Raw genomic sequence first — 26619 nt, forward strand, 5'->3', positions numbered from 1 at the left:
CTCCAACCTAATGTTGGCTTTGATTCACCTCAGATTACAAGAAGTACTGAAAAGAAACTATGAAAAGCTCTTTGCAGGAAAACACATTATTGTTTTCGGAGATCTTCTTCAATTGACACCAGTAAAAGGTGAGCCTATTTTTAAAACATTAGGACACAAACTCTGCCGTAAAACTTTTGGCAGCATTGGAAATGTCAACCTTTGGCAACATTTCCAATACAGAGAATTAACAGAAAACATGCGGCAATCTGCAGATCTCACTTATGCCAACATCTTAAAAAGTATCAGAGTTGGTATACTCTCTAAAGAAGCAGAAACAATATTGAAAACCCTGCAAATTAATGCACTTGATGGCGACAATGCATGTGCTACAGATGTTATGGAACAATTAGCCCACATAAATGTCAAATTGCAGAGTAATGCTTAAACGTAACCTTGACGTGGACAAAGGACTAGTTAATGGAGCACTGGGTACAGTTGTTGGCTTTCAAACATACCCATGTGACAACAAGATTCAGTTTGTCAATATACTCTTTGACAAATTTTCAGAAGTTAAAAGGATAAGACGCTCAACAGCTCGATTCCTTCTCTTCAAAGACATGTATGTACGCAGAGAACAATTTTCTCTAACTCTTGCATACGCAGTCACGATTCATAAATCACAAGGTCTTACCCTAGACAAAGCAATGATAGATATTGGTAACATAGTCTTTAAAGAAGGCATGAGCTACGTAGCACTATCACGCTTGCGTACACTTGACGGTCTATTTCTAATCAACTTTGATGCAAGTGTAAAAAACGCTGATATTCCTTGCATTTTAGAATACAATAGACTTCGCTCACTATACACTCCCCATCTGAACACATATTCTGTTCCACAAAAACTAAAACATTATAAAAGAAAAATAAATCAAACAGAAAAGTAACATGATGTCACTACAAATCCTCCAAAGAGAGTAAAAGAAACTAATACTTCATCAAGTACCACAAGCAAAAAAGAATCAATTAGGGAAAGTAAACCAGGTACTTCTTCAAAGAAGGAAGACAAACTCTAAAAAAAAGCAGTCGGATACAGAACTACCTGATCCATTTAAACTCTCAAATATAGTTGGTGTAAGTTGCTACGCAAATGTAGCAATGAATATTCTATTCCAATTACCATCAATTGTTGACAACATTTACTTACACAGTACAGACCCATTGTGTTTGCAAATGTTAGTACTTCACAGAAATGCAGCAAACAATCCTGACAACACGTATAGTGTTTATGGAATAAGACAACAATTGGACTACTGGGCTGGAATGGTGAAATTCACTATAAACTCACAGGAAGATCCACAAGAATTTCTGATGTACTTACTACAAGTACTGGAAAACAAAAACATACCTATAAATGAAATCTTCCAGATTTCATACATGTGGAAACATTCATGGACTCTGCAACAATGTGACACAAGAAGAAATCCCCAATGAACGCTTTGTATATATATCAATACCTAATTGTGAATCCATTCCATTTCAGCAACTTGTACAAAATGCAAACCATGGTAGATTGTGTTCTACCTGCAATTCAGATAATCGCTCCACGTTAGTAATACAAACACATAGTAAATACGTAATACTAATGCTTCTATGTTGCAATGCAGATGGTACCAAAAACAACTGCAAGCTGACTGGATTCACACATGGTCAAATATCACTTGGTAAGAAAACCTTCACAACAATAGGTATAATCTACCACGCAGGAGCCACAACCAATTCAGGGCACTACATTGCGTATATAAAAATGAAATGTGGATGGTTTCAATGTAATGATAGTACCATTACTCTAAAGCAGAGATTACCAGCAAATCTTACAAACGCTTATTTAATGTTCTTAAAACCAAAATTTGATAACTAAACTTTACTTGAACCTCAAGTAAATTTGTAGTAAATATATAAACTGTTAGAATATTCCAAAAGCTATCCAACTGCCCAAAGATTGTACAACAATTAATCACATAAATGAATACCACTAAATTAGAGCAAAAAAATAGACAATTAGAATACGCCAATTGGTATCTAACTGTCCCAAAATTTAACAATATCCAAACAAATAAATATGTTACTGCTCCAAAGAAAATGCAACAAACCAATGTATAAATCATTAGCCAGAAACAACAAATGATCACTGAAAACAAACAAACAAATAAACTGTAGCATAACAGAAAAAGGGTTTTTTTTTAATCCAACATGGATTTTTTTTTCTCCCACAGACCCAATGATTTTAGCAACAAACATAGAAACTGAGCAAATTGCACAGTACTCTGGTTTGTAATCTACTAAATATGAGGGTCCAAAAAAAAATGTTGATTATACAATGTAAAATGTCATTACAGAATACTAATACTAACATGCTATTTTCTTTTATCACAGAAATTAACAAGAAATTCATGTACTCCAGTTACTAAACCAAACAGTAAGTATATTATACACTCTATACCTTGGCCACAACCATCACAGCATATCACACCCATAGTATCTTATAACTTTGTTCCTTATAAATTTGTTTTTGACCCAAAGTTATAAGCAACTATAAATGTGATATGCTGCGGTGGTTGTGGCCAGGGCATAGAGTGTTGGGTGCATGGCCAAATGGCCATGCACCCAACACTCTATGCCCTGGCCACAACCACCGCAGCATATCACACCCATAGAGTAAAACATTTCAACTATGGCCTATGGAATCTTTTAATGTCCGCGGACATTACCAGTGTTCTTAGAACACTTTCAGCTTGCCATCGAACAATACGGACAGCGTCCTCAGAACACCACCATTTTGTTTATGTACGAACATTTCAGGACACCGCGAGAGTTCCTAGAACACTTTCAACTTGCCATCGAACAATACGGACAGCGTCCTCAGAACACCACCATTTTGTTTATTTGCGAACATTTCAGGGCACACCGAGTGTTCTTAGAACACTTTCAACTTGCCATCGAACAATACGGACAGCGTCTTCAGGACACCCCCTGCGAACATTTCAGGACAACGCGAGAGTTCTTAGAACAAATTAAACTTGCCACAGAACAATACGGACAGCGTCCCCAGAACACCCCCATTTTGTTTATTTGCGAACATTTCAGGACACCGCAAGTGTTCTTAGAACAGTTTCAGCTTGTTTGCGAACAAAACGGACACATATTGAGTCCTCAGAACACCCCAATTTAGTTTATTTAGAACATTTCAGAACACTTGTGATGTCTGCAGACAAATTGAACACAAAAAGAATGTCTACCACATAAAAAAGCACAACATTTAACCTATCTCATACCCTTCCATCCTCCCCAAACACTCCTACACACCAACACACTCTACTAAATACACATTTTGAACAAACCTTCACCTCGCTGTGCACGGATGTCTGCGAATCCAAGATGGCGGGCACTACCGAAAATCTGACGAGCTTCACGCTTAACGCCGTCCAATCAGCGAACACGTTGCATGTCCGCAGACATCACGCAAGCCGATTGGCCAATCAGGACACTGTCCGCGGAGCGAACAGGGAAGTGTGTCCGTGGACCGAACACAGATATCACTATTTTTTTTACCTACTTTTTGGTAATTTAAAAAAACACTACTGGACGGATTTTCACCAGATCTGCAAAAGCACGCTTTCGGGACCAAGCCGCTGCTCCTGGTCCAAATTTGGTGAAAATCCGTCCAGCGGTTTGGGCTGTAGGCGCGAGCAAATATTTTTTCCCATTCAGTCTATGGGAAAAAAAAAATTTTGGTACCCCCCTATAACTTTGCCCCCCCGTGGACGAAACCTCACCAAACTTTGCAAAAAAATTCAGACTGGCCCATATACTTTTTTTGCAATGTGTGGTGAGGATTCGTCCAGGGAGAGAAAAGTTATAAGCCGCCCAAAAAGTGCTCTTCCTATGGAAACAGCAACTTAACCATAACTACATGGCCACGTAAAAATATATATATATATATATATATATATATATATATGCGCTTAGGTATGTTTCCGTACTCGGCTGATGCAATTCATCAGTGTTAGGTTGCCCTTTACTGTTCAAATTGCAAAGTGCACCTTTTTGTGCCCTCCCACTTCAGCAACAGCTATCATTGTAACAAAGAGAATGAGCACAGTTCTATGCGGTCACCTTCATCTTCCACTATCACAACCATTCAGAATAATTTGAAGCTGCTTCTTTCCACCTCACTTCTCTTCACTCAGGGCATGGTGGTCTCGGTGTCAATTAACAGTTAATTACTGGTTCACTGTTGCAGTCTCTAAAGAGCGAAATGCTGTAGGACGAATGCTGCCTCACAAGCTAAAACTGTAGAAAGGTGCTGTAATTATGCTACTACGCAATCTTATGTCATCACAGGGACTCTGCAGTGGAACTAGGGTGACAATTATGCATCTACAAAGACATATCATAGAGGCCCGTATAATCGGTGGAACTTAGATACTGTTCTTATGCCGTGCATACTTCTCATTTCATCTGATATAAATATGCCTTTCAAATTCAAAAGAAGACACACCCCCTTCCTGGATGCGATCAGTGGTAATTCCGATATTAAAGAAGGGGGACAGAAGTGACCCTATGAATTGCCAATCGATATTGACTGGGAAGATCAGCTAGAACGGCGTATGTTACGCCAGGAATGGCTAGTTATGCTTTATATGTTGTATGGATGTGTCCTAACGCTTAATTATATACAGTCCTAATTGCACAGATTAATGTCATATGGTGCGTGCACATGACACCTTTTGGCATTTGGAGCCAAATGTAGCTCCTGACAGCTGTTAGTATCCAACCAACAAGGCTCTTCTGGGTTATAACCAGGAGCTAAATAGCTCCCACCATTTTTTAACCCAATAACATACAGTTTAAGAAAACGTTTATTTCAAAAAGTGATCATTATAAAATAGGTATCCGGGCTATATAATGATTTCTCAACCTCAAGGCAATGCAAATATACCTTTGTAGTGCTGATGAGAATGATCATATCTAGGACTAATAATAAGTAGTGGAAGGCCGACTTGAGTGTCACGATACCCAAAGAATAGCGGGGAAAGGGTCTTCTGCCTGATCTTCACATATAGCTTGCATAAAAAAAATAAAGTGCATGGTATCTTCTTCTGCATGGCGACCATAAGGGCAAGTAAACCCCTGGGGGAAAAGGCTGGAATCTCCAGGTATATACTCAGGCAATCGGCAAGAAGTTAAATCTGAAAAACTTTATTAAGGACCTGCCCTTATGAGATGCAATCATATCCGGGTACTCCATCCTTTTACCTGGAATGGAGATACTAGCAGTCCTATTATACTGTTCAAGCAGTTCCTTTTACCGCCTCGAGATGTCCCAGATTTTAGTTTCTGAGTGACCTACCTATCTGATTTTTTTTGGTAATATTAATAGTACCTAAATTCCAAAAGAGATTCTGTGCATGTACTTTCAATATAGAGCTATAAACAACATACATCCAAGAGATTCTTAGGCTAGACTCTCTCTGGAGGATATTCTTGAGAATTTATGGGACGGAACAGCATCTGGATTGGCCCATAAAGTTAACTACATGCACATAGGCCTTAGACTGCGCTCATCACTGCTAAAGGAGTGATTTACTTCAAAGTACATTGCAAGAAGAGGAGTTGAGCGCGGGAGGTTAAGGAGACACTAAAAAAAGCACATCCTCTAATACCTAACATTCTGCACCAAAAATTGCAAATGCTTGCGGTTTTGCCATATAACCTTTCATAGTGGTTGAGATAAACTAATACCCTAGAGAGTTTACTGTGCTGTTAATGGCTCCACACACTTGGCCCTTAGACTAGAGGTTTTTATACACATGATCCCTCACATACCAGTTATTTGAGAAAGCCACACCAGTTAAGTAAAAAAAGTCCACAGTTCCAGCTGACATTATTCTAGATAAACGTGGGGGAAGGTCCTCTTTTACCCCCAATCGTGATAACCTTAGAGTTTGTGGCATTAATCTTCATATCTCTTGATCCCAAGAAATCAGTATACTTAAATAATGAGGGCCTGAAGAGCTCTGAGCGTTCTAGAAATGGTAACCGCGTCATCTGCATAACTCGGTACCGGCATAATCATAGGGACATCAGCAAGTGTAGCCTTCAACTCAGACTCTAAAGCATTAGTGTAGAGGTTGAACAGGAGTGGCACCAAGACGCACCCTGGTTTCACACCCCTGCCTACAGTAAAATAATCAGTTTACTTGCTGCCAGATCCATATCGTACTGCCACCCGAGTGTCCTCGTGCATAGGTTTCAATAAAGATAAAAGGTGGAGCAGTATCTTAAATAAATAGCATGATCCATCACAGCTAATATGTATCAGTTTTCAGACTGGTTTTATTATCGCAATCCCATAATATCCATTCCTATTAAAAAAAAGGGGACCCCTATAATAAGGAGAGGTTGAAGAGGGCTCTGCCCACATCTCCCCTAGTGGGATTCGGCAGATACAGCAGTCTCACGATAGTTTCCGAATGCAACTAGATTCCATGCCAATAGAACATGGTTAGGGTATAATACTGAGTGTTGGTACTCTTTGATGTGCATTCGTCAGATGGGAATGGGCAATTTCAAGGATAGTGCTTTGGTAGTGAAGAGCAGCTAGCTATTGATCCCGAGTGGTCTGTGCGGGATATATGCTTTATGCACATGTGTGAAAAATTCCATACATGTTTCTGTCCTCAAACTGCTAGTTTGATGGCATTCTTCTGGTGAAATTGTTTCTCACTGGAATTATAACACAGTAGAAAACATTGAAGTCATATCTTCTAGTTTTCAATTGTGAAAATCATAAATAATAAAATGTTACTACTACATAAATAATACTAAATGTTACTAAGTTTGAATAATATATGCAACATCTGGACGTTGTGTTCTCTCGTGCAGTCAACATTTCCAACTTATCAGCCATCTTGAGTGAAAAGATCATTATAGATCTCAAATTAACTGCCCCGATAGGTATGAGAAATGATTTTAGTACTGCTTGGCATACAACCTTATAGGCGTCTTAACATGATCTTCTATCAGATAAGATTAAAAATGGATGATGTAAACCAGTAAATTGATCTCACCAAACATGCAAACATAACAAATTTAAAATACGAGTTGCTGCCTTTATTCAATGAAAACATCCACGTGGTGTACTTTGATTGAAGCGTACACAGCAATTAAACATGCAGGTTTGGTTAACACTGAAAGTGTTAGCATAGTACTAACATGATTTACATGACTGTGTGGTTTCAAATACTTTGGTAAGACGGTTAGAAAGGCTAAAACACAAATAATTGAACATAGAAGTTGTCTAATAAGATTGAGATAATTCTATGTGATAATCCGAATTTCGAAGGCTGCATACAAAAAAAGCTGGTTTAAAAAAAAAAAAAAGAATGGTCTGATTTGGTGTGGCCTTCAGTCCAGTATTATCAGGATTTGAGGGGGAGGGTTTCACCCCCCTTCAAATCTGCCTGGCAGCAGATATATGACCCATCCTCCACCGTGCTGGTGGGATTTCTATGAAATCAGGGGTATCCTCCACCGCTTCCCTTTGCTCCCGCCCTACCTCATCCCTTCCCTGACAAATATGTTCTCATTCAAACACACATACATGCTCCTGAGGCACTCTCTTGCCCACCGTAAACATTTTCCCTCATCCCCCTACCCCCACACACACTGAGTGTAGGAGTAAGAGAAACCTCACACAACCTTATGCTCTTGGAACACAAGGGGACATAGACATCTTTTTGAAAATGAGACATCTATACTCGAACAAGTCGATATCATCTGCCTCCAAGAAACCTGGTTGAAAGAGGAAGTAGTGTTTCATGGCTATAGTTCATTCATGAATCCAGCTATATTTCACAACAAGGGAGACCAGCATCAGGAATGCTCTTACTAATAAAAATTAACCCTACTTGGCGAATAATGGAAAGTAAAATAATCCACCCGTGGGCACAACTCCTATCCATCAGCATTCCGTCAATACAGAAATCCAACCCGTCGTACCCTGCCAAATATACATGTTTATCAATCTTTAACATATATTGGAACCCTACAGCTATGTCCGATAATAAATTCATCGATTCTATATGTCATGAAATCGACCTATTGAACATTAGTAATAGTACAAACGAAATCATCTTGGCAGGAGATTTCAACTTCCATCTTTTTGACAAAGGAGGAAACAAATTGGCACTTAATGAAATGTCATCTAGAGCGAGAACATGGATTAAGGAAACAACGCTACGCAACATTTCCCTAAACGTCCAACCCACGAACGATAAAGGCATCCCATTGCCGACCTGGTCACGGGAGAACTCCAACACAATAATTGATTATATCTTCGCAACAGAAGGTATTCGGAAAATCACAACTTCCACTGCGAGTTCCCCTAATCCAGATAGTGATCATCGTCAAATTTTTATCTCCTGGCCAGCTGAACCTTCAAGCGAACAATGTTTGAATCTTCCTGATCTTGAAATAAACAATGGGTTGAACCGGCTGCGAATCAAAGATCACCAAATACAAGATTTAACTACCCTATTTAAAGACACATCGCTGAAGGACCAAGTTAAATTAAATTATGGCTGGATCTTAGAGAAGTACCAACAATCCACAATTAGAAATCAACAAAGAGTCAAACAGCCGCATACTCATTATTTCAATCTACAAATCTTTTTAGAAAAAAAGAAACATTACAAACGACTGCGACAAATAAAGAAAAATAAAGGAGATCATCAAATTGATATAAAAAAGGAAAAACAAAAATTCTCCAAAATAATGAAATCATATAAAATGACAATGAAACAACATGATGCTGAAGAACTTTTGAAAGCGCTAAATGGAAAAAAAACACGCGGCAGTTGTGGTCTCTAATGAATAAAACATCGAAAAACCAAACTTTGATTCAAGAAGTGGAATCACATATATGGGTTAAACATTTCCAAAACCTATATAAGAAACCGACATTCGAACCAACATCAGTGCTGCAAGAAGATACTGACCCATGGACCCTAAAATGGGACATAGATGCTATTACCAACACTATGAGGAGTCTGAATTCATCTAGGGCCCCTGGACCAGATGGACTGGCCAACAGCAACCTCAAAGCAAATCCAGAACACTGGGCCAATTTCTTCTCACATCTCTTACATCTGATAGAAAAGACGAAAGAGATTCCTCGTACATGGTCAGTAGCCGTGTTGATAACAATCTATAAGGCAGGAGACAGAAAAAACCCAGCCAATTACAGACCAATAGCCTTATTGGATCCGTTGGGTAAACTTTTTGCACGCTACCTTGAAAAAAAATTAACTATATGGGCTATACACCATGGTAAACAAGCAAAAAGACAGACTGGTTTTGTGACAAAAATAAGTACGAACGTTAATCTTCTGTTGATGAATATGATAAAATACGAAGCGTTCACAAAAGTACACCAGGTATACGCAATCTTTATAGATTTAAAAATGGCCTTCGACTCAGTCAACTGACAACTTCTCTGGTCCAAATTGGCCGCCTGGGGCTGCCCATCGACCATTCTGAATCCAATCCAACAGCTATATTCGAATACGTCAATCAGAGTCCGACTTTCAAATGACGGAAAGGCAACAGCACCAATTCTCACATGGAATGGGCTTAAACAGGGCTGTCCCTTAGCTGCTTGCCTTTACAATCTTTTCACCCACTAGTTTGAACAAAAAATTAAACATACTATGGCGAACCCACCGAAGATAAATAGCGAATCTGTTCAAACCCTAATTTTCGCTGATGACATTATTATCATGGACAAAACGGTGAAAGGTTTACAAATAACACTGAACAAAACGCAAACTTTCATGAAGGAAAATGATTTACAAATTAACACAGACAAAACCAGAATGATGAAACTTACAACTGTTAACTCGAAGGAGCAAGGATCGCCAAAATTCTATCTGGAACAAAAAAACATCGTGGCAACCAAATCCATAAAATATTTAGGGGTAATAATTAACCCATCTAAGAACGAAAAAGAATGGCAAGAAAATATCGAAGAAAAAGCAATATCATTGTCAAGACAAGGTCGTTTCTTTCACTGCAAATATGGTGCATATACGGTAAAACCTACAACTCTACTCTATAAACAGAAAGTCATTCCAATTCTGACTTATGCGAGCGAAGCTTTGATAAATCAACATCTATTGAAATGGCCACGATATGAAGCTATATTCTGGAGAAAAACTCTTGCTCTACCAAAATCCTTCCCAATCTCTAGAATTCGATATGAACTTGCCCTTCAATCTATTCAATCTATTGTAATGTGGAAACAAATGGACCTATATAGAAAAATTATCTCGGAGGAAAAAATCCCTACACTGGAAATCCTGAAAGATAAAAAACATGCATTCCAAGTCACAGCTTTAACGAAGTGGACAACCGAAATCAAACACAAAATGCAACAAGAAGAAATTACCGAGGAAATGTTGAGAAACAGACCTCAATGTGCTAAACAAAAAATTCAGAAAAATGACTGGATAAGAACAATAGAAGATCAGAAAAAATGTAAAAGACACCTATATGCCGACATGGAAGTAAGAGCTTTTAACGAGATGCCTTCGTATTTAATCCAATTCCCTAGTGAGAAAATTCGTGACTTGTTTCTGCGCTTTCGTTTGAACATCCTACCTACGCGGGAATACTTGTCATTAATAGATCGAACACATAGTATTTCGTCAATCTGTCGATACTGCAAAGATCCTATGGAGCAAGAAACATTATTCCATCTAATCATGGTGTGCCCAGAGATAAAAAGTAAACGTGACTTATTTAGAGACTTCTTTAAAATCTCAAACCAACATATGACAACAGAAGAGCGATGGGCAACGCTCCTCCAAGGAAACAACCAGTGGTTGATCATTACAGTAATCAAGTTCTGGAACGAAATCAACAAAGAATCGTAAAACAAAAAGTAGAATGAAATGTAGTGGTAAGAATAAGGAAAAAGGAAAAAAAAAAAAAAAAATGTTTGATAAGTCAAACAAAACATTTTTTTTAAAAAAAAAAATAGGAGTAAGAGTCGGACACAAGGGTGTCATGTTGATTGGAAAATACTTTTATTAATAACAAACAGGGGGGGTCGGAGGAAGTCCTAATTACCCTATCTCTAAGAGGGGTTTCTCTGCCTCAACAAAACTAGCTAATGATTTGTCTGTGTCAGAATGTCCAAAGTAAAGTTTGCCGCCCTGTTGTCAAATGCTAACCTATCCCTCACAAACTAAACTCAACATAAGGTTAATGTTAAAGGACATTTGTACCGCGCACTATCACCACCGGAGTGGTCCCCTGGCGGTTCTGAAAGAGGAGGGGAGGTTGGGTTAGTGGGGAGAAGCAGGAAAAGTGCAAGAGAGCAGTGATGTGCTGTTGGCGGCCTCAGCCCGGTGAGTCCGTTGGCTGGGCCTGGGGTGTTTGCAGCCGGTAGTCGTCGTGTACTGTTGTGCAAGACTTTGTGTGTTTTTGTTTGTTTGTTGCAGTGTAGTGAGGTTTGTGCGGTTTGTTGTGCTGTAGGTTTGGTTGTGTTTGGTTTGGAGTTTGAGAGGTGTATGCAGAAAGAGAAATTGTTAATAGGGTTGGTTAGTTTGCGTCTCTATCCTGAATTGAGGAGCTCGGCTTGCGTGGTCTCCCCTGATGCGGCTCTGTCCAGATCTGAGTCCGACTGGCATATAAGGTTCCTTACTCCTCTGGCCCCCACCTCTAACATGCTCTCTCATAGCTCCCCTTTTCCTCCCTTCATACTCCTGTGGCAGTGCACCTGTCAATGTCAACCTCTCAGGTAGTCTGGTGATTGCCAATATCTCGACAATTCCATGCCACTGTGGTACCTGGCGGTAACTAAAGGCAGGTGAAGTGTTGGTGGGATTGTCTTGGGTAGTTGACTTAGTCTCCGTGCGCGCCGCCTGTGTTCCAGTCTGTCCGGTGTCACCCGTCCAGGTGCCGTGTGAGTTACCCTCTCGGGTCGGGGATGTCCGCCTTCTTTCCGGTTTAGTCATCCTTTTTCCGGTTTTGGTTTCCAGATGTAGTCTGTGGTGTTGAAGAGCCAGGTTTTTAGTGATTTCCTGAATTTTAGGTGATCTTCAGTGTTTCTTATTTCTTTTGGGATGTTGTTCCAGGTTTTTGCGGCTAAGTGGTAGAAGGAGGTGCCTCCAAGTTTTTTTTTTAAGGTATGGTTTGAGTTCCAGGCGGATTTCGTTGCTTGATCGGAGGGGTCTCATTGGTTTGTAGACTGTTATTTTCTTTTGTAGGAATTCTGCTCCTTGTCCGCTGATTGCCCTGTGCGTTATGCACATTGTTTTGAAGGTGATGCAATGTTTTACTGGGAGCCAGTGTAGTGTTTTTAGGGCTGGAGTGATGTGGTCTCTTCTGGATAGTTTGAGGAGTAGTCTTGCTACTGCATTTTGGATCCGTTGCAGTTTCTTCAGGAGGTATTCTGGTATTCCGAGGTAGAGCTGTTTGCGTAGTCGATTTTTGACATGATTACGGCGACAATAGTGAGTGTTTTGTGCGTGAAGGAGAGGAAAGATAGAATTCTTCTTGCCATGTGGAGGAGGAAAAAGCATTTCTTCACTGTTGCATTTATTTGTGGTACCAGGGTTAGGGTGTTGTCCATTAGGACTCCCAGATTTTTTACTACTGTCGATGGTGTTGGTGCGTTTCCCATTTCCGTGCGCCATGGGATGGTGGTTTTGTTCTCTTGGTCTTTGGATACGATCATGATTTCTGTCTTTCCTGGGTTGATTTTCAGGTTATTGGCATCCATCCAGAAGACTTCTTTTAGACATTTGGTTAGGGTTGAGTGGTCAGCATCGGTGTCTTTGATTTTGTAGATGATCTGCGCGTCATCTGCGTAATTGTAACATGTGATGTTGTACTTTTTGAAGATTCTGATGACCGGAGTCTGATAGATGTTGAAGTGTAGTGGACATACTGAGGATCCTTGCGGCGCTCCACAGTCGTTAACTCGTGGAGTTGATTTGAAAGGTTTTATTCATACGGTTTCTGTTCTGTCTGCTAGGAATGATTTGGTCCAGCGTAGTGCTGTGTCTGTTACGCCTATATCTTCTAGTCTTTTGGTCAGGGTTTCGTGGTTAACTGTGTCAAAGGCTGCGGAGAGGTCAAGCAGAATAAGGGCTGAGGTAGTGTTTGAGTCTGCGTTAGTTTTGAGATCGTCTCATATGGATAGTAATGCTGTTTCCGTTCCTTTCGCTGGTCTGAAACAGATTTGAGCTTAGTCCAGCAGGTGGTTTTTTTCTACGTGTTCTTGGGTTAGTTTATATACGTAGGTTTCTAGAAGTTTTGCTGGGTAGGGGATGTTAGAGAACGGCCTGTAGTTAGAAAGGTCATCTACGTCACCACTTGTGTTTTTCAAGAGTGGTTTGATGTATGCTGATTTGAAGATCTTCGGTACAGTCCCTGTTCATAGTCAAAGATTTCGAAGGTTTCTGTAGTGTTCTGCTGGTGATCCTTGCGCGAGGATTGATTTGTAGATGTCTAGGGGAAAGGGGTCCATGGGTGATCCCGCTTTCTTGCTTCGTTTTACCAGCATTGCGAATGCCTCTGCTGATATTTCCGGAAAGCTTTGGAGTTTGTGCTGTGGTTCCGTGTTAGGTCTGTTGGGTTGTGTGTTGTGGTTGGTTGGTCGCTTTTGTATGGTTTGTCGGATGTCATTGATTTTTTTTTTTTTAAGTGGTCTGCCAGGTCGTTGCATATTTTTTCTGAGGGGGTTGGGGTGTTATCGCAGCCTGGTGGGTTTCTCATTTCTTCAATGATGCTGAACATTTCTTTTTGTGTGTTTGCGGCATTGTTGATTCTGTCATCGTAGTATCTTCTCTTTGCCTTTTGAATTTCCTTTTTGTATGCACGGATTTGTTTCTGGTACAGTCTTTTTTTTTTTCTTGGGTTGTATTCTTTCCTTCATTCCAATTCCCTCTTTTTGTTTTCCTTTTTCATGTCGTTTAATAGTGGGGTGAACCATTTTGACATTGCTCTTTTTTTTGATGGGGTGAACGGTTTTTCTGGGGCGATCTTGTCTATTGTAGCCACGATCCATTTGTGCAGTATCTCTGCTTTCTCGTCTAGGTCCGCTAGCTCCAGTTCCGTAGTTGAGGGTTTCGTTAATTCCAGTTGTTCGAATAGGTTGCTTTCTTTGATGTGTTTCAAGTTTCTTTTGGTGGTGGTTTGAGTTTTGGATGTTGGATGTAGGCAGAGTGATCACGAATGGGATGATTAGATGGTCGCTCCACAGTATTTGTATAGGGGGTGCCGTGGTGATGAGTTTTTCTTTGGCGAAAATTGCGTCTAGGGTGTGTCCTGCCGAGTGCGTTGCTCCTTTGACTAGTTGTCGTAGTTTCATGGTGCTGAGTTGTTCAATAAGTGAGTTTTGGGAGTTGGCGTGGCTGTCTTCAAACCAGATGTTGAAGTCCCCCAGGATGATTAGGTGTTTGTGGTTGATGGCTAAGTTGGTGATGGCTTCTATCAAGTTATCGACGAATGTTGCATCGTATGTTGGTGGTCTGTATACCAGGATGAATGTGATGTTGGTTTTTGAGCTCGCTGTTAGGTGAATTACCATGGTTTTGCAGTTGAGGATGTTGAGTGGATCGTCAGTTTTTATTTTCAGGTGTTCTTTGAATGCTATAATGATGCCTCCTCCTTTTTTGTACTTTATGTTTATTTGTAGGCATTCGTCTTTTCCTTGGAGTGGGGTGTTTAGATTGAGAGTTGTTTAGTCTTTGTTTGGTGATGTCTAGTTGGTCCTGCTTTTTGGTCTTGTTGTCTTGTGGTGTAGTGGCGGTTGAGGGGGTGTCCGTTATTAGTTTGGGCTCTGTCTGTAGGTGGTATTCCAGCTGGAGTTGGCGACTCGTTGAGTCGCTGTCCTCGGAGGGGAAGGGGGTGGTAAGGGTTATTAGGTCGGGTGTTATTGGTGGGTCTCTTTACAGTCCGTCTCCCTGAGCGCGGTTCACTGTGGTGAGCAGGCTGTGTGGGTTGGGGAGGTATCTGCTGGTTGGAGGGTGGCTTGGACGGGCGCTGTTTGGACTTTCACCTTGTGATGCGAGAGGCCTTAGTTAGAGTGACCCCCCACTGTAATTCACTGGTGACTTGAGAGTTAGCTAAATTTGCGAGTGAGCTAGATTTGAGATACCTGTATATAGTGGGAGAGAGGCCTATCAATGCAGTTTGGAGAACACACAATGCGATTTGGGCACAGGGGCCCTGCTGTCAGTGCAGTTTGGAGAGAACACAATGCAATTTGGGCACAGAGGCCCTGCTAAGTTTGGGACACCTGCATAGTGGGAGAGAGGCCTATCAATGCAGTTTGGAGAATACGCAATGCAATTTGGGCACAGAGGCCCTGCTATCAATGCAGTTTGGAGAACACACAATGCAATTTGCGCTAAGAGGGCCTGCCAGGTTTGAGACACTTATACAGTGGGAGAGAGGTCCATCAATGCAGCCAGGAGAACACACAATGCAACTTGCGCACAGAGGCCCTGCTAAGCTTGAGACACCTATATAGTGGGAGAGAGGCCTATCAATGCAGTTTGGAGAACACACAATGCGATTTGCGCACAGAGGCCCCGCTAAGCTTGAGACACCTATATAGTGGGAGAGAGGCCTATCAATGCAGTTTGGAGAGCACACAATGCGATTTGCGCACAGATGCCCTGCTAAGTTTGAGACACCTCTATAGCGGGAGAGAGGCCTATCAATTCAGCCTGGAGAACACACAATTGAATCTGGGCACAGAGGCCCTGCTATCAATGCAGTTTGGAGAACACACAATGCAATATGCGCACAGAGGCCCTGCTAAGTTTGAGACACCTCTATAGCGGGAGAGAGGCCTATCAATTCAGCCTGGAGAACACACAATTGAATCTGGGCACAGAGGCCCTGCTATCAATGCAGTTTGGAGAACAGACAATGCAGTTTGCGCACAGAGGCCCTGCTATCAATGCAGTTTGGGGTGACGGGGTTATCACAATGGTAAACATTGGTTTAGCCTAGTGGCCAGGTATCTAGGGTAGAGCTGTACCTCTCCCCAACCCAAGCCACCCTACCTTATTGGTCCTTGTAGTTGCTGGTTGACAGCTGGCCACTGGCTTCCCCTGCGGACACCTGCTGACACTTCCTGGAGCCGCCTCTGTTGGAGCCGTCCTAGGCCTTGGGGCCCTTGGCCACAGGGGGCTGCCGGGCAGAGGGCTGCCCTGGGAGGACCAGTGATGAAGTGTGGGTGGACCAATGAGAGCGAGCATGGGCGGGTCGGGAGGCGGGAGGGAAGGGAAAACAGTAAGAGGGTGCATGCTGGGACCGGCCCACAGGGGGACTCAAAAGGCCTCAGGGCCTCCAAGATTTGAAATTCAAGCCGTTCCTGGAGGGGGCTTGCTCTCCTCTGCAAATGGACTGCGGGCTGGGGAACCCGGAAAGGGGTTGCGGGGAGGGAGGGGACGCAAGGGCCTTCTCCTGGGCACGGGCCTACAAACTACTGGCCAAAAATAAGCATCATATGGGTGCTTTCAAGGGGCACACACTCACTGCGCTCCAAGGATCTCTAATGGAAGATGAAAAGGGGAAATGACTCTTTGACTGCTGACCTGTCGCCCATCCTTGTGGTTCTAAACAAAAGTTTCAAAAGATGTATAAAAGCAAACAAAGGTTCCACAAGACTTAAGCGGTTGATTTCTCTTTCCCCTCAGTCTTTTCACTTCATCCAAGATAGTACTCAAGGGGTTGATTTCCCCCACCCCCACTCGAGTCTTTCTACTTTATCCATGATTGTTGCTTTATCTTTAATGGTCAGGATAAGTCTTTATCTTTACTTAGCAGGCCTGGCGCCTATGCCCTGCAACAAGAAAGAATTTCCTGGACACCGTTTCCAAGCTGCCTTCAGGTTCCCAAACCCTTGTTGGGCATTGGCAGACCCGACCCCCACGTATTGCAACAGTAAAGAATAGTCTGGTTGTCTCTCTCCAAGCTGTGCTCTGATTTTCTGCTTAATTGATACAGTTCGTAGACCCTACTCTCAGTACCCCTCTCAGGTTCTGCGACAAGGAAGAATAGCCTGGTTCTCTAAAACGATGCTGAGTATCCCCAACCCTTTCTGAGTACCCCTCCTGCCAAGTAGGGTACTCAACATTCTTGCTCCGTCTTCACTTCCACCCACAGCCTTGGTTTACTCTCCTGTCAAGGTCTCTGAGTGTCACTTGTACATGTAAGCTTCATATTCTTCTCAATCACCATTTAGGGGTGTATGGCCCCTGTGAAGGCATTATGAAGTAGACAACGGATTGAAATTTGGGCTACAAACTTTTATTAAAATAAAAAAAAGGTTGGAAGAAGCCCTAACTTGCCCTATGCTAAGGTGGGATTTCCCCTACCTAACGGAAACTAATGATAGTCTGTGTCAGGAAGTCCAAAGGAAATGTCTGTATGTGTCCAAAACCTATACTTGCCCTTACATCTAATTGTATACAATGTGTAGGGATGTCAGCATCAAATAAAGTGTTCAAAATTAAAGTTCAGAGCTTCTTCCAGCTCTTGGGTGGAAAAGGAGTCTCCCTTCCCTAAGGATCAAACTTTTCACGTTACAAAAGAGGGGTTCCCTTCCCCAAGCTTTGAAGTCTTCCAATGTTTCATAATAACACAATTCTTTGGGATGTTCAATGTTCCAATATATGCATTTCAGTTCCTGAATTTCAGTTCACACAGAGTTTCTTCCTTTACTTGATCATAACAATCACAAAGTGGCTTTTCTTTAGGTGGGTGTATACGGTCTAGGCCACACGGTCCACCAATCACAGGTCACGCAACCGTCACACCTTACTTGGATCTGTCTCATAGGTATCTTGCCACTGTTTCAGCTTCATGGTGAGTCTTGACTTAAATTCCTTTCAAGTGCCCTTGAAGCTTTATTATCACTTGTCTGGTCATCATTCACTTGTTTAGTAGGTTTCCCTTGTGAAACCAACAAAAACTTCTCTATTCTCTGTTTCTTCTGGTTCCTTGGTTATAGTTCTTTTACACCAACCATCAGAAGCTTCCCAGTACACTCTCCTGCTATGGAACTTATTCTCTATTTTAAGTGTTTTGATCAATGTTCCTGGCACCCTTTTTCCAGGTTTATTTTGCAGACGAGCTTTGTTACTATTATAGTTCTTTTGCACAATTATGTTTGGCTCTTGGCAATGCTTGCTTATTTAACTCTTGACCGTGTTTGCTTATTTGACTCTTGGCAGTGCTTGCTTTCACGGCTTCTCATCAGGTTCAATACTTGTTCACATTGGTTTCCTTATATTCACTCACTAAGCCGTCCATCTACTGTGTTCGGTGCCCCGTTTACACTCAGGCGGACTCGCCCGTCTTTTCAGAGTCTGCTTTTTGCAACTTTCTGGAGAAACGTCTTTGACCGCGATCTGTTTGCGCTGGTTCCATTTGGCATGCAGCATCTTCCATGGCTTCCTCGCTTCCCTGGTGCTTACGCTGGAGCTCCAGTAAACTGCAGTCAGCGATCCTGCTCCTGTGAGCGTTTCGAGAGTCTCTCAAACGCTCCCAGTACCTTCATTCCGTGCCGCACTGCTTTCCTAGATCTGCCTCAGACTGCCAACGAGCCCCTCTCGCTCACTGGCTGGATCACCCTCTCTATACCTCCCAGCATCTTGGGAAGGTGCCTTCTCGCCCCCACTACTTTAACCCTGAACTGTCTTTCGCGCTCTTCTCTGGTCTTCTTTCCATGCCTCTCCTCAAGCCCTTCAGCTGAGCCAGCCTTTAAAGTGCCGGCTGCAGGATAATAAGTCCAACAACTAGACTGCTCGTGTTACTTCTTCCAGTCTGTCTTCTGTGTTAATGGTGGCCTCCTCCTCTCAATATCTTGGCGTTTGTGTGTGTAGGAATCAATAAAGAGAAGTTGTTTGGGTCTGGTGTATAGCTTCCTAGTCCCATTACTTCACTGATATTCACTGGGAGATGATTTATGGAAAAGATAGGGAAGGCACTGGTAATAACCCACAAAGGCCTGGGGGATATTGGATTTATCGGAAAAGGGAAATGGGGGATGGGGGGGCAAATACCATGACTCACCCAAGGGTGCTTCATCCCCACTCCCCAAGTCTCCTCCACCCAGGTGATCCTTCTTGCATATCCACCCCCACAGTCAGGATCCGATTGCGACGGCCTTCCCCACGCTACCTGGGAGGAGGATATATTATGGAAAGAAGTTAGGACGCCCTCAGATAGATCACACCACCTTGTGTCCCAGTCCCCTTTCACTTAGTTGCTCTTATAGTTCTCTCTCTGTTCTCTCTTCAGCCCACAGGTTGGTTTACTCTCCTGCAAGGTCTTTGAGTACCACTTGTAAAGTCTGGATTGCTCTATTACTGTTTGGGGTGCTTTTCCCCATTGTGGTCCCAGACCTCCTTCACTTGGTTACTCTTCTAGTACTCTTTTTCTGAACTTTCCTCAAGCCACATCGTTGGTTTACGCCCCTGCCAAGGTCTGAATATCATCTGTATATGCAAAGTTTGTAGTCCCCATTTTCTACTGGCCGGGGTATGTCTTCCTGATGTGGGCCCCAGACCCCCCCCCCCCTTCACTTGGTTATTCCCAGCGTTCTCTTTGTCTAATCTCTCTTCATTCCACACCCTTGGTTTATTCTCCTTTCAAGGTCTGAGATTGCCACTTATAGCTGCAAAGTTTGTATTCCCTTTATTACAGGTCCGGGTATGCCTTCCTGATATGGGTACCAGACCCCCTTCACTAGGTCACTGTACCCTTGTGAGTATTACTTCTGTTCTCTTTTCGGCCTCCAGTACTCTCTGGGTCTCCCCAATCCTGGGACTAGCCACCCTTGTACCTGTAGGGCCTTAGCCGTCACCATCCGGCTTTTCTGCCACACCAGGACCTTCCTCCGGTCTTCTGCGCATCTCCTCTGCAGTTGGGCAGTGGTTTCCTTGCACTTCAGCAGACTTGGTCACCGGCGGGTACGTTTCCTCTTCTCTTCCTTCTGCATCACGGGCCTTCTGCAAGTGCGTCTCTCCCTCGGACACAGTCTGCCTCTCTGCTTTGCTGCCCTGCACGTACCTGGGCACTTTCCCGGCTCCTGCCGAGCCGACAACAAAGATGCCATCCTTCTCTTCCCTCGCTGCTTTTCAGTAACCGCTGACCAATTGGATTAGGCCATAGGCTAGAGCATGTGCATTTGTTTTTGTCAGTGATCTTCATTACTCGTGGCCTCTTCCTCGTCCCAGTAGTTAATGTCTGAGATGTATTGCAAAAACTCATAGGGTCATTCAGTAGTGTGGACTTGAGGGGTTTTGATGGAAGGTGGGAGTGTCAAAGGGATACTCTGTTCTCCTGAGATAGTCACTACTCTAAATCAGGTCCTTCCTCCCTATGAGATCCTCCCACTTAGTACCACCACAGGGCGATTATCAGGTGGCGGCCTCACCTCCCTAGCCTCATGGCACGGGGCTTCCCCATCTAAAGCAGTGACGATGCCTCTGGATTCGTTTAACACACACACACACACGCACACGCATGCACACACTTACCTTACATGCCCGCAAATTCCGGCTCCTGGTCCAACTGCACCTGTCGGCCCCTGCCCATCGTTTGTGTGCAGTGAGGGGGAGGTGTTCTACCAGACGTGCGGGAGGGATCTATTAAGATCTTTCTAAAAAGACCTATTTCAATCAATTCAGTCTTTCTAAATCATCCTTAATTTTGTGCTAAATAGCCGATGCACGTTTTTCACATAAGACTTTTGAGACGGCACCCTTCGTTAAACATTTCATTAATTTGGGACCCAAACATGATTATTTTTATGGACCATCATACAAAAATTAAAAGGTCACTTTCATAAATTTGCTATAAGTTGTATTTTATATTTTCATGTCGATTTTCTGATGTGTCATTATGAACGCCCCAGCCAAGGATATATTGTGGCAGCTGGGGGATCAGTGAGCCCACCTGGCTCGGCATGTCTATGAACTCTTTGGCACTGTACAACTCTAGTTTCGTTTTCTTGGCGGTCTTTGTAGCCTTACCAGATTCTGGAATATGGCTCCCGGGTAACCTGTGCATAATCTTACTTCTACTTCTCACTGCAGTTTAGGTCAGCTTCATCCTTACCCGTTTTCGGGCACAGGTCCAAAAAAACAGAAATCTCCAGCCTTGACACGTTGGCTCCTTCACATCTCTAGCCCCACTGGTGTAGTCTTAAAGCGTCGGAACCATTCGTTTTTGGCCCTCTTGGTTTGACTATTTAACTGTTACTAGGCCACTTGTAGAACTCCTTGTTCCCCACAGATGACCATGTCCTCAGGTGAAGTTCCAGTAACTTCTTTATTTAGTTCCAGTACATTATGATGGTCATATAATGTCAGGTACATCTGGGTTCGGGGCAACATACACCTGCATCCTCCCAGGTAGGCTTACATCTCCCAACTGACTCACATAGAACCCCAGTCACACATAAACATTCTAACCCTTAACACTCTATTGTCAATCAATACACTGACCAAAGGTTCCATTAGGATGCAGGATAATACCAAATCCCTGCATATCTCCCTTCCTTAGGGACATAAAAACACAAGTAGATAACTTAACCATAATGGCTAATAACAACACGCACACAAACAACCCCACGTTCAATGCACTTGCCTCATCACTCCTAACTGAGAACATTCTACTAGTCTCATTACATATTCCAAAATAGTCCACACAGCCGTGGGACACAATTACAATCAATGCCCCTTCCTCTTTCTACCAAGTGAGGAAAAGGCACCCAACTACACAAACATCCTTACTAAAACTTTTACAAATAGAGGTACCCATACCTCTCTTCCTAAACTTGACTTCATCGTCCCACAAAAGAACACACACATCTCCCTCACACCCAACAATGCAAACCGGTATGTACCTAAATACACACCACCTCCAACTAGACTGAGTATCCCAGATACCTGGGTAACTACTTCACTTCTTGTGACACCATTACCCCTAAATTACCCATGTTGAAAGTATTCCTAAATACAATACAGCTCCTATTAGGGAAAACCACACTTCATTCACACCAGCATCATACCAACATCAATGACTCTACTATAGTCTTTGCTGTATCATCATGAAACTCTGAATAGTTTCTAAACCAAACAACCAAACAAAAAAACTTTGTTTGACACTTAGCACTTTAAACTTTAGCATTAAATAAGGTCTTAATACATCTGCATTACAAAAGTCCCACCTGTGAAAATAAAACATTAGTGCACATAACTATACTTCAGATTCCACATACCAAACTCTAGCAATGTTGTAAATGCAACCTATATTTCATTAAATGTCCATCTGTGGAAGGAAAAGCGTGTTAGTTGAACATGACCGTACCACAATTTTTCCTTTGCATCATAACATTACCATGTATTTGTTGACAGAGGTAACAGAGGCCACGACTTTTACACACCATCCGTGCACACTTATCAAACATGCTTACTACCACTTGCAAGATACCTCTCATACCAATGTACCTACAATATAAATACCAAATAGCATTTCAGAAAACACTATTACTATGCATATCTCAATCTCTTTCTACTAATATGCAACTTTAACCTACTTAATAAAACCTCACATTTGGATCACTTAATCCCTTGTTTGACTAATTACAAACACCCTTGAGACCTAAATCCAATCTAAAAAACTATAAACTTTGTTCTCTGCTCTTAAGCTTCAACAACTTCCATGAAGTACCCCTATTACAGGACAACCTATCCCACAAGAAACTACACCTGACAACATACAGGTTCACACTCTCATGCACTCACGCTGTCCAAATGCCATTCAGGCCTCACATGACAACAGATTCTGAATCAATAACTAATTATAACTACTTAACCAATTCAATGAAGGCAAGACCAAATTGATTCCTTTACTTATGCCCGTGAAAGCATCATCTCTTAACTTAAAAGTACCTCTGTTATTCATTCCGGCTATTAAGATCATTCACAACTTAAGCTTTTTGAAAAAAAATTCCAACGGGCGGAAATGCAGCCGCCTGCAACAGAAATGGATTTACCAATCCATCTGCCACACTTCCTTTTGTAAATATCACCTCCCGAAGCGTTCCTTTCCTGGTATGTTCATAATGCTGCTTTTCATTGGTGCCAGCCGCCTGCTATAAAAATTGTACTCCCTTTGTCTCCTACCGCATCTCTCAGTTCTTAAGTAGGCTCCAAGCCCCTCAGGAACTACTGACAACATGCCCTCAAAGATCCTCATCACCTCATATAAGTGATAGCTCCTACAGCACCTCCTTAGCGCTGCTGCAAATGGGCCCTTGCCCCTCCAGGCACTACACATGTTGTCTTGGGCAATATTCTTTCATCTCTGCACATGGGCTCTAAGCCCCTAAGGTGCAGCCACGGGCTACAAGTCTCTTAGGTGCAGGTATGGGCTCCAAGCCCCCTCAAACACTGGAATGGCCCCCCAGGACCCTCCTCTGCTCCAGGCGCTTTTCACATTCGCCACCAATCTTCTATTTAACATATAGGCACAGCTTAGGTTCCCAACCTCTTCTATTGCTTCTGCCCCAACTCCAGGCCTCAAGCTGTACAACATAACTCCTCATTGTTTCTTTTCCCGGCGCAGCTTAGGCTCCAAGCCTCTCCTGTTGCTACTGCCTTGGGCTTATAGTCCTCAGTTGCACAGCATGCCTCCTCATCGCTTAATTTCCAGGCGCAGCTTAGGCCTCCAGGCCTCTCCTGTTGCTACTGCCTTGGCTATATCCCTCAGCTGCCCAGCATGGCTTCCTCATAATTTCCAGGCGTAACTAGACCCCAGGCCTCTTCAAATTGCTACTGCCATGGGCACCAAGCCCTCCATGCTGCAGCTAGTGGTCCCAGACCCCTTAAGCAATTAGTCTCTGGGCCCTCAGCCCCTCCTCAGTCTCTTGCTTTCCTCTTTCCCTGACCTGTCCTTCTAGTGACAGGCCAGCTGGCCCCTGGCTCTGGCGCAGCCCCTTACTTTCTGCCCCTGAGCTCCATGCGCTGGGCCCTTCTGCGCCTACAGTTTTAAGCGCTCGCCCTACCTGGGAGGTCTTCTTCTTGGGTTGGGGGGAGGTGTATGTGCCATCTTCAATGCTGTCCCCCCAGCACAGCCAGCATCCTCGTCGCCAATGGAGAACTCCTTGTTCCCCACAGATGACCATGACCTCAGGTGAAGTTCCAGTAACTTCTTTATTTAGTTCCAGTACATTATGATGGTCATATAATGTCAGGTACATCTGGGTTCAGGGCAACATACACCTGCATCCTCCCAGGTAGGCTTACATCTCCCAACTGACTCACATAGAACCCCAGTCACACATAAACATTCTAACCCTTAACACTCCATTGTCAATCAATACACTGACCAAAGGTTCCATTAGGATGCAGGAGAATACCAAATCCCTACACCACTCTAACCACCTCCAACCACTATCCTCTTCAACCCACGTCCAAGGATGTCCTCCTTCCTATTTCTCTTGCTCTCCTCAAACTCCTCTGTCCCTCCTCCAATACCTGCCTTTTCTTTCTCCTTTTCCCCTCTCCTGTTGTTTCCCTCCTCCAATAACTTAATTTACATTCTAGTGTCTCCTTCCTCTGTTGTCCCCCTCACCCTGTCCACATGTCTTTGTTGCTGCCTATTCTCAAAAATACCACACCCTGGCTTAACTCAGGCCACCCCTTATGCTTACACCCTGCTTATAATTGGAGCTCTAAGAGTGTAGCAGAGACAATTGGGATTGATTATTGTATTTACCATGTATGAGGACCTTGTGTTTCAATCCCATTACATATGTAGCCAATAGTGATTGCTGGCGCAACCTTTGCTGCGTAAGTTTTGAAAAAAGGGTGCACCAACTTGGAATCAAGCAGGCATCAGACTATTTAGTGTGCTGCTTCTTTCTCCCAGAATGCTGCAGGTGTCCAGTATCGTCTGGTTCTTGATCCGCTGCAAAGGACAGTTGAGCCTATGTGCGTCCTTGAGCTCACTCCTAGGCTAGATGCCAAGATTGTGATATCTGTCCATGGATGGGAAGCTCCCTGGCGAGTCTGAACATTTTTTTTCTTTCTCTCTCCTTCTGTACCCCCCATCTCCCTAATTTGGTATATCCTCAATTAAACCCAATAGTACAACTTGCACATTTGTTCTTTTGAACTGAGCATTTCAGTTATTTGTGCTTGAAAAATGCAAAACAGTCACCAGACCCTATTATTTTTCCCATCTTAGTCACTGCTAATGAAGATTGTCTCTGGTACATCGATAAGAATGGAGCCTGGCAGCCAAGCTTTGACTGTGAATTTTTCTCCTTTTGCTGTGGGGACTGCCATCATCGATACTGCTGCCGAGATCCTTTTATGCTCTTCTCCGAAAGGCAACAAAAGCACTGCATATCAATCAGGTATGAACATATCCGAAGTTCAGTTGCTATTCTAGTTCAGGGATTTATTGTATGGGCAGATGTGTTTCTAATAACTGGCTCCTTTTTGGGTTACTGTACAAGACAGAACTCTAAAACGTAGTATGATGGGACTGGACCTTTATGAAAAGGATTGAGGTGCAAGTCAGGGAAAGTGGAAGGGTGGTGGATTTCTTCTGCTGGGCAGGAATTGTCTTAATGTTCATCATTTCAGCTCCTTTTCAGAAACCGGAATTATTTTTAATTTGTTTGTTGTATATTGGAAGGGTGTTCAAGGAGGGAAAGGAGGGCATACACTTGGTTCTGTAAAAAGGTTTGCCTGGTGAATTTCACATATCCTGAAAGTTTACTGAGCACAATTATCAGATTTTCAAGATGTTAAACATGGCACCACATCATTTGGAAGTATACCCACTGTACATGATGGGTGGCAGTATGTTCTAAAGAGAGAGGGGAACGTCAGCTGGTGGGACTGAAGGGTTTCTAACTTGCCTGGACAGGTGAGGAGAGTGAAGGGGGAAGTAGCAAAGAGGGAAGCTAGCATGGCAGTGTCATGTCCAGGATTCAATGATTCCCATCACAGCAAGCTGGGGATTGCAGGAGTCAAAATGGTTTTTAAAAAAAGGTTTTCCTGCATAGAGATTGAGCATTCCAAAGCCCGCAAAGAAGAGTATCAGAGAGGGAGCTTTGTTTTGAGGGTAATGTTTGTGAGGAGATTTAAGCAAGGTTGATGAAGCGGGAGCAAAAATGACATGGGGCCACTAGCTACCAAACGCAACATCAAGGGGACACCAACTTGCCAAATGAAACTTGAGTCATCAGCGACCAAAAGCTTAGGAAGATAGAGTTTCTGTTTTGAGTGTAGGGTGTTGCAGGTTCCCACCTTGGAATGCAACAAATGTTTCACTTTACTGCCTTCCCTTCCACTAGCCGCTTGGCAAGGTGAATGGCATAGCATATCATACGGTTGGATGTAATTGCAGGCCATGCACCAGCTCCCCTGGATGTTAGCAGCCACAGAGGAGGAATCTGGCTGTGTCATCTGTTTCCATGTAGCTTGGGAGAGACATCTAGTCACCTGAGTTCCAGGGCCACTACAT

General features: G+C 43.0%; 1 protein-coding gene across 2 annotated transcripts in view; it reads left to right on the forward strand.

Annotated features, from left to right (window-relative positions):
• SHISA4 (shisa family member 4) overlaps positions 1-26619 on the forward strand; it is a 538517-nt gene that overhangs the window by 67898 nt on the left and 444000 nt on the right. For both annotated transcript variants that reach the window (XR_011282926.1, XM_069633575.1), the window contains exon 2: positions 25330-25501. Coding sequence is in view for 1 of the 2 variants with exons in the window: in XM_069633575.1 (XP_069489676.1) it covers positions 25330-25501 (172 nt within the window). In the remaining variant the exon portion in view is untranslated. The remainder of the gene's footprint in view (positions 1-25329; positions 25502-26619) is intronic.

This window comes from Ambystoma mexicanum, chromosome 13 (genome assembly GCF_040938575.1).
Source record: "Ambystoma mexicanum isolate Mex_15411 chromosome 13, UKY_AmexF1_1, whole genome shotgun sequence".
Taxonomy (NCBI): domain Eukaryota; kingdom Metazoa; phylum Chordata; class Amphibia; order Caudata; family Ambystomatidae; genus Ambystoma; species Ambystoma mexicanum.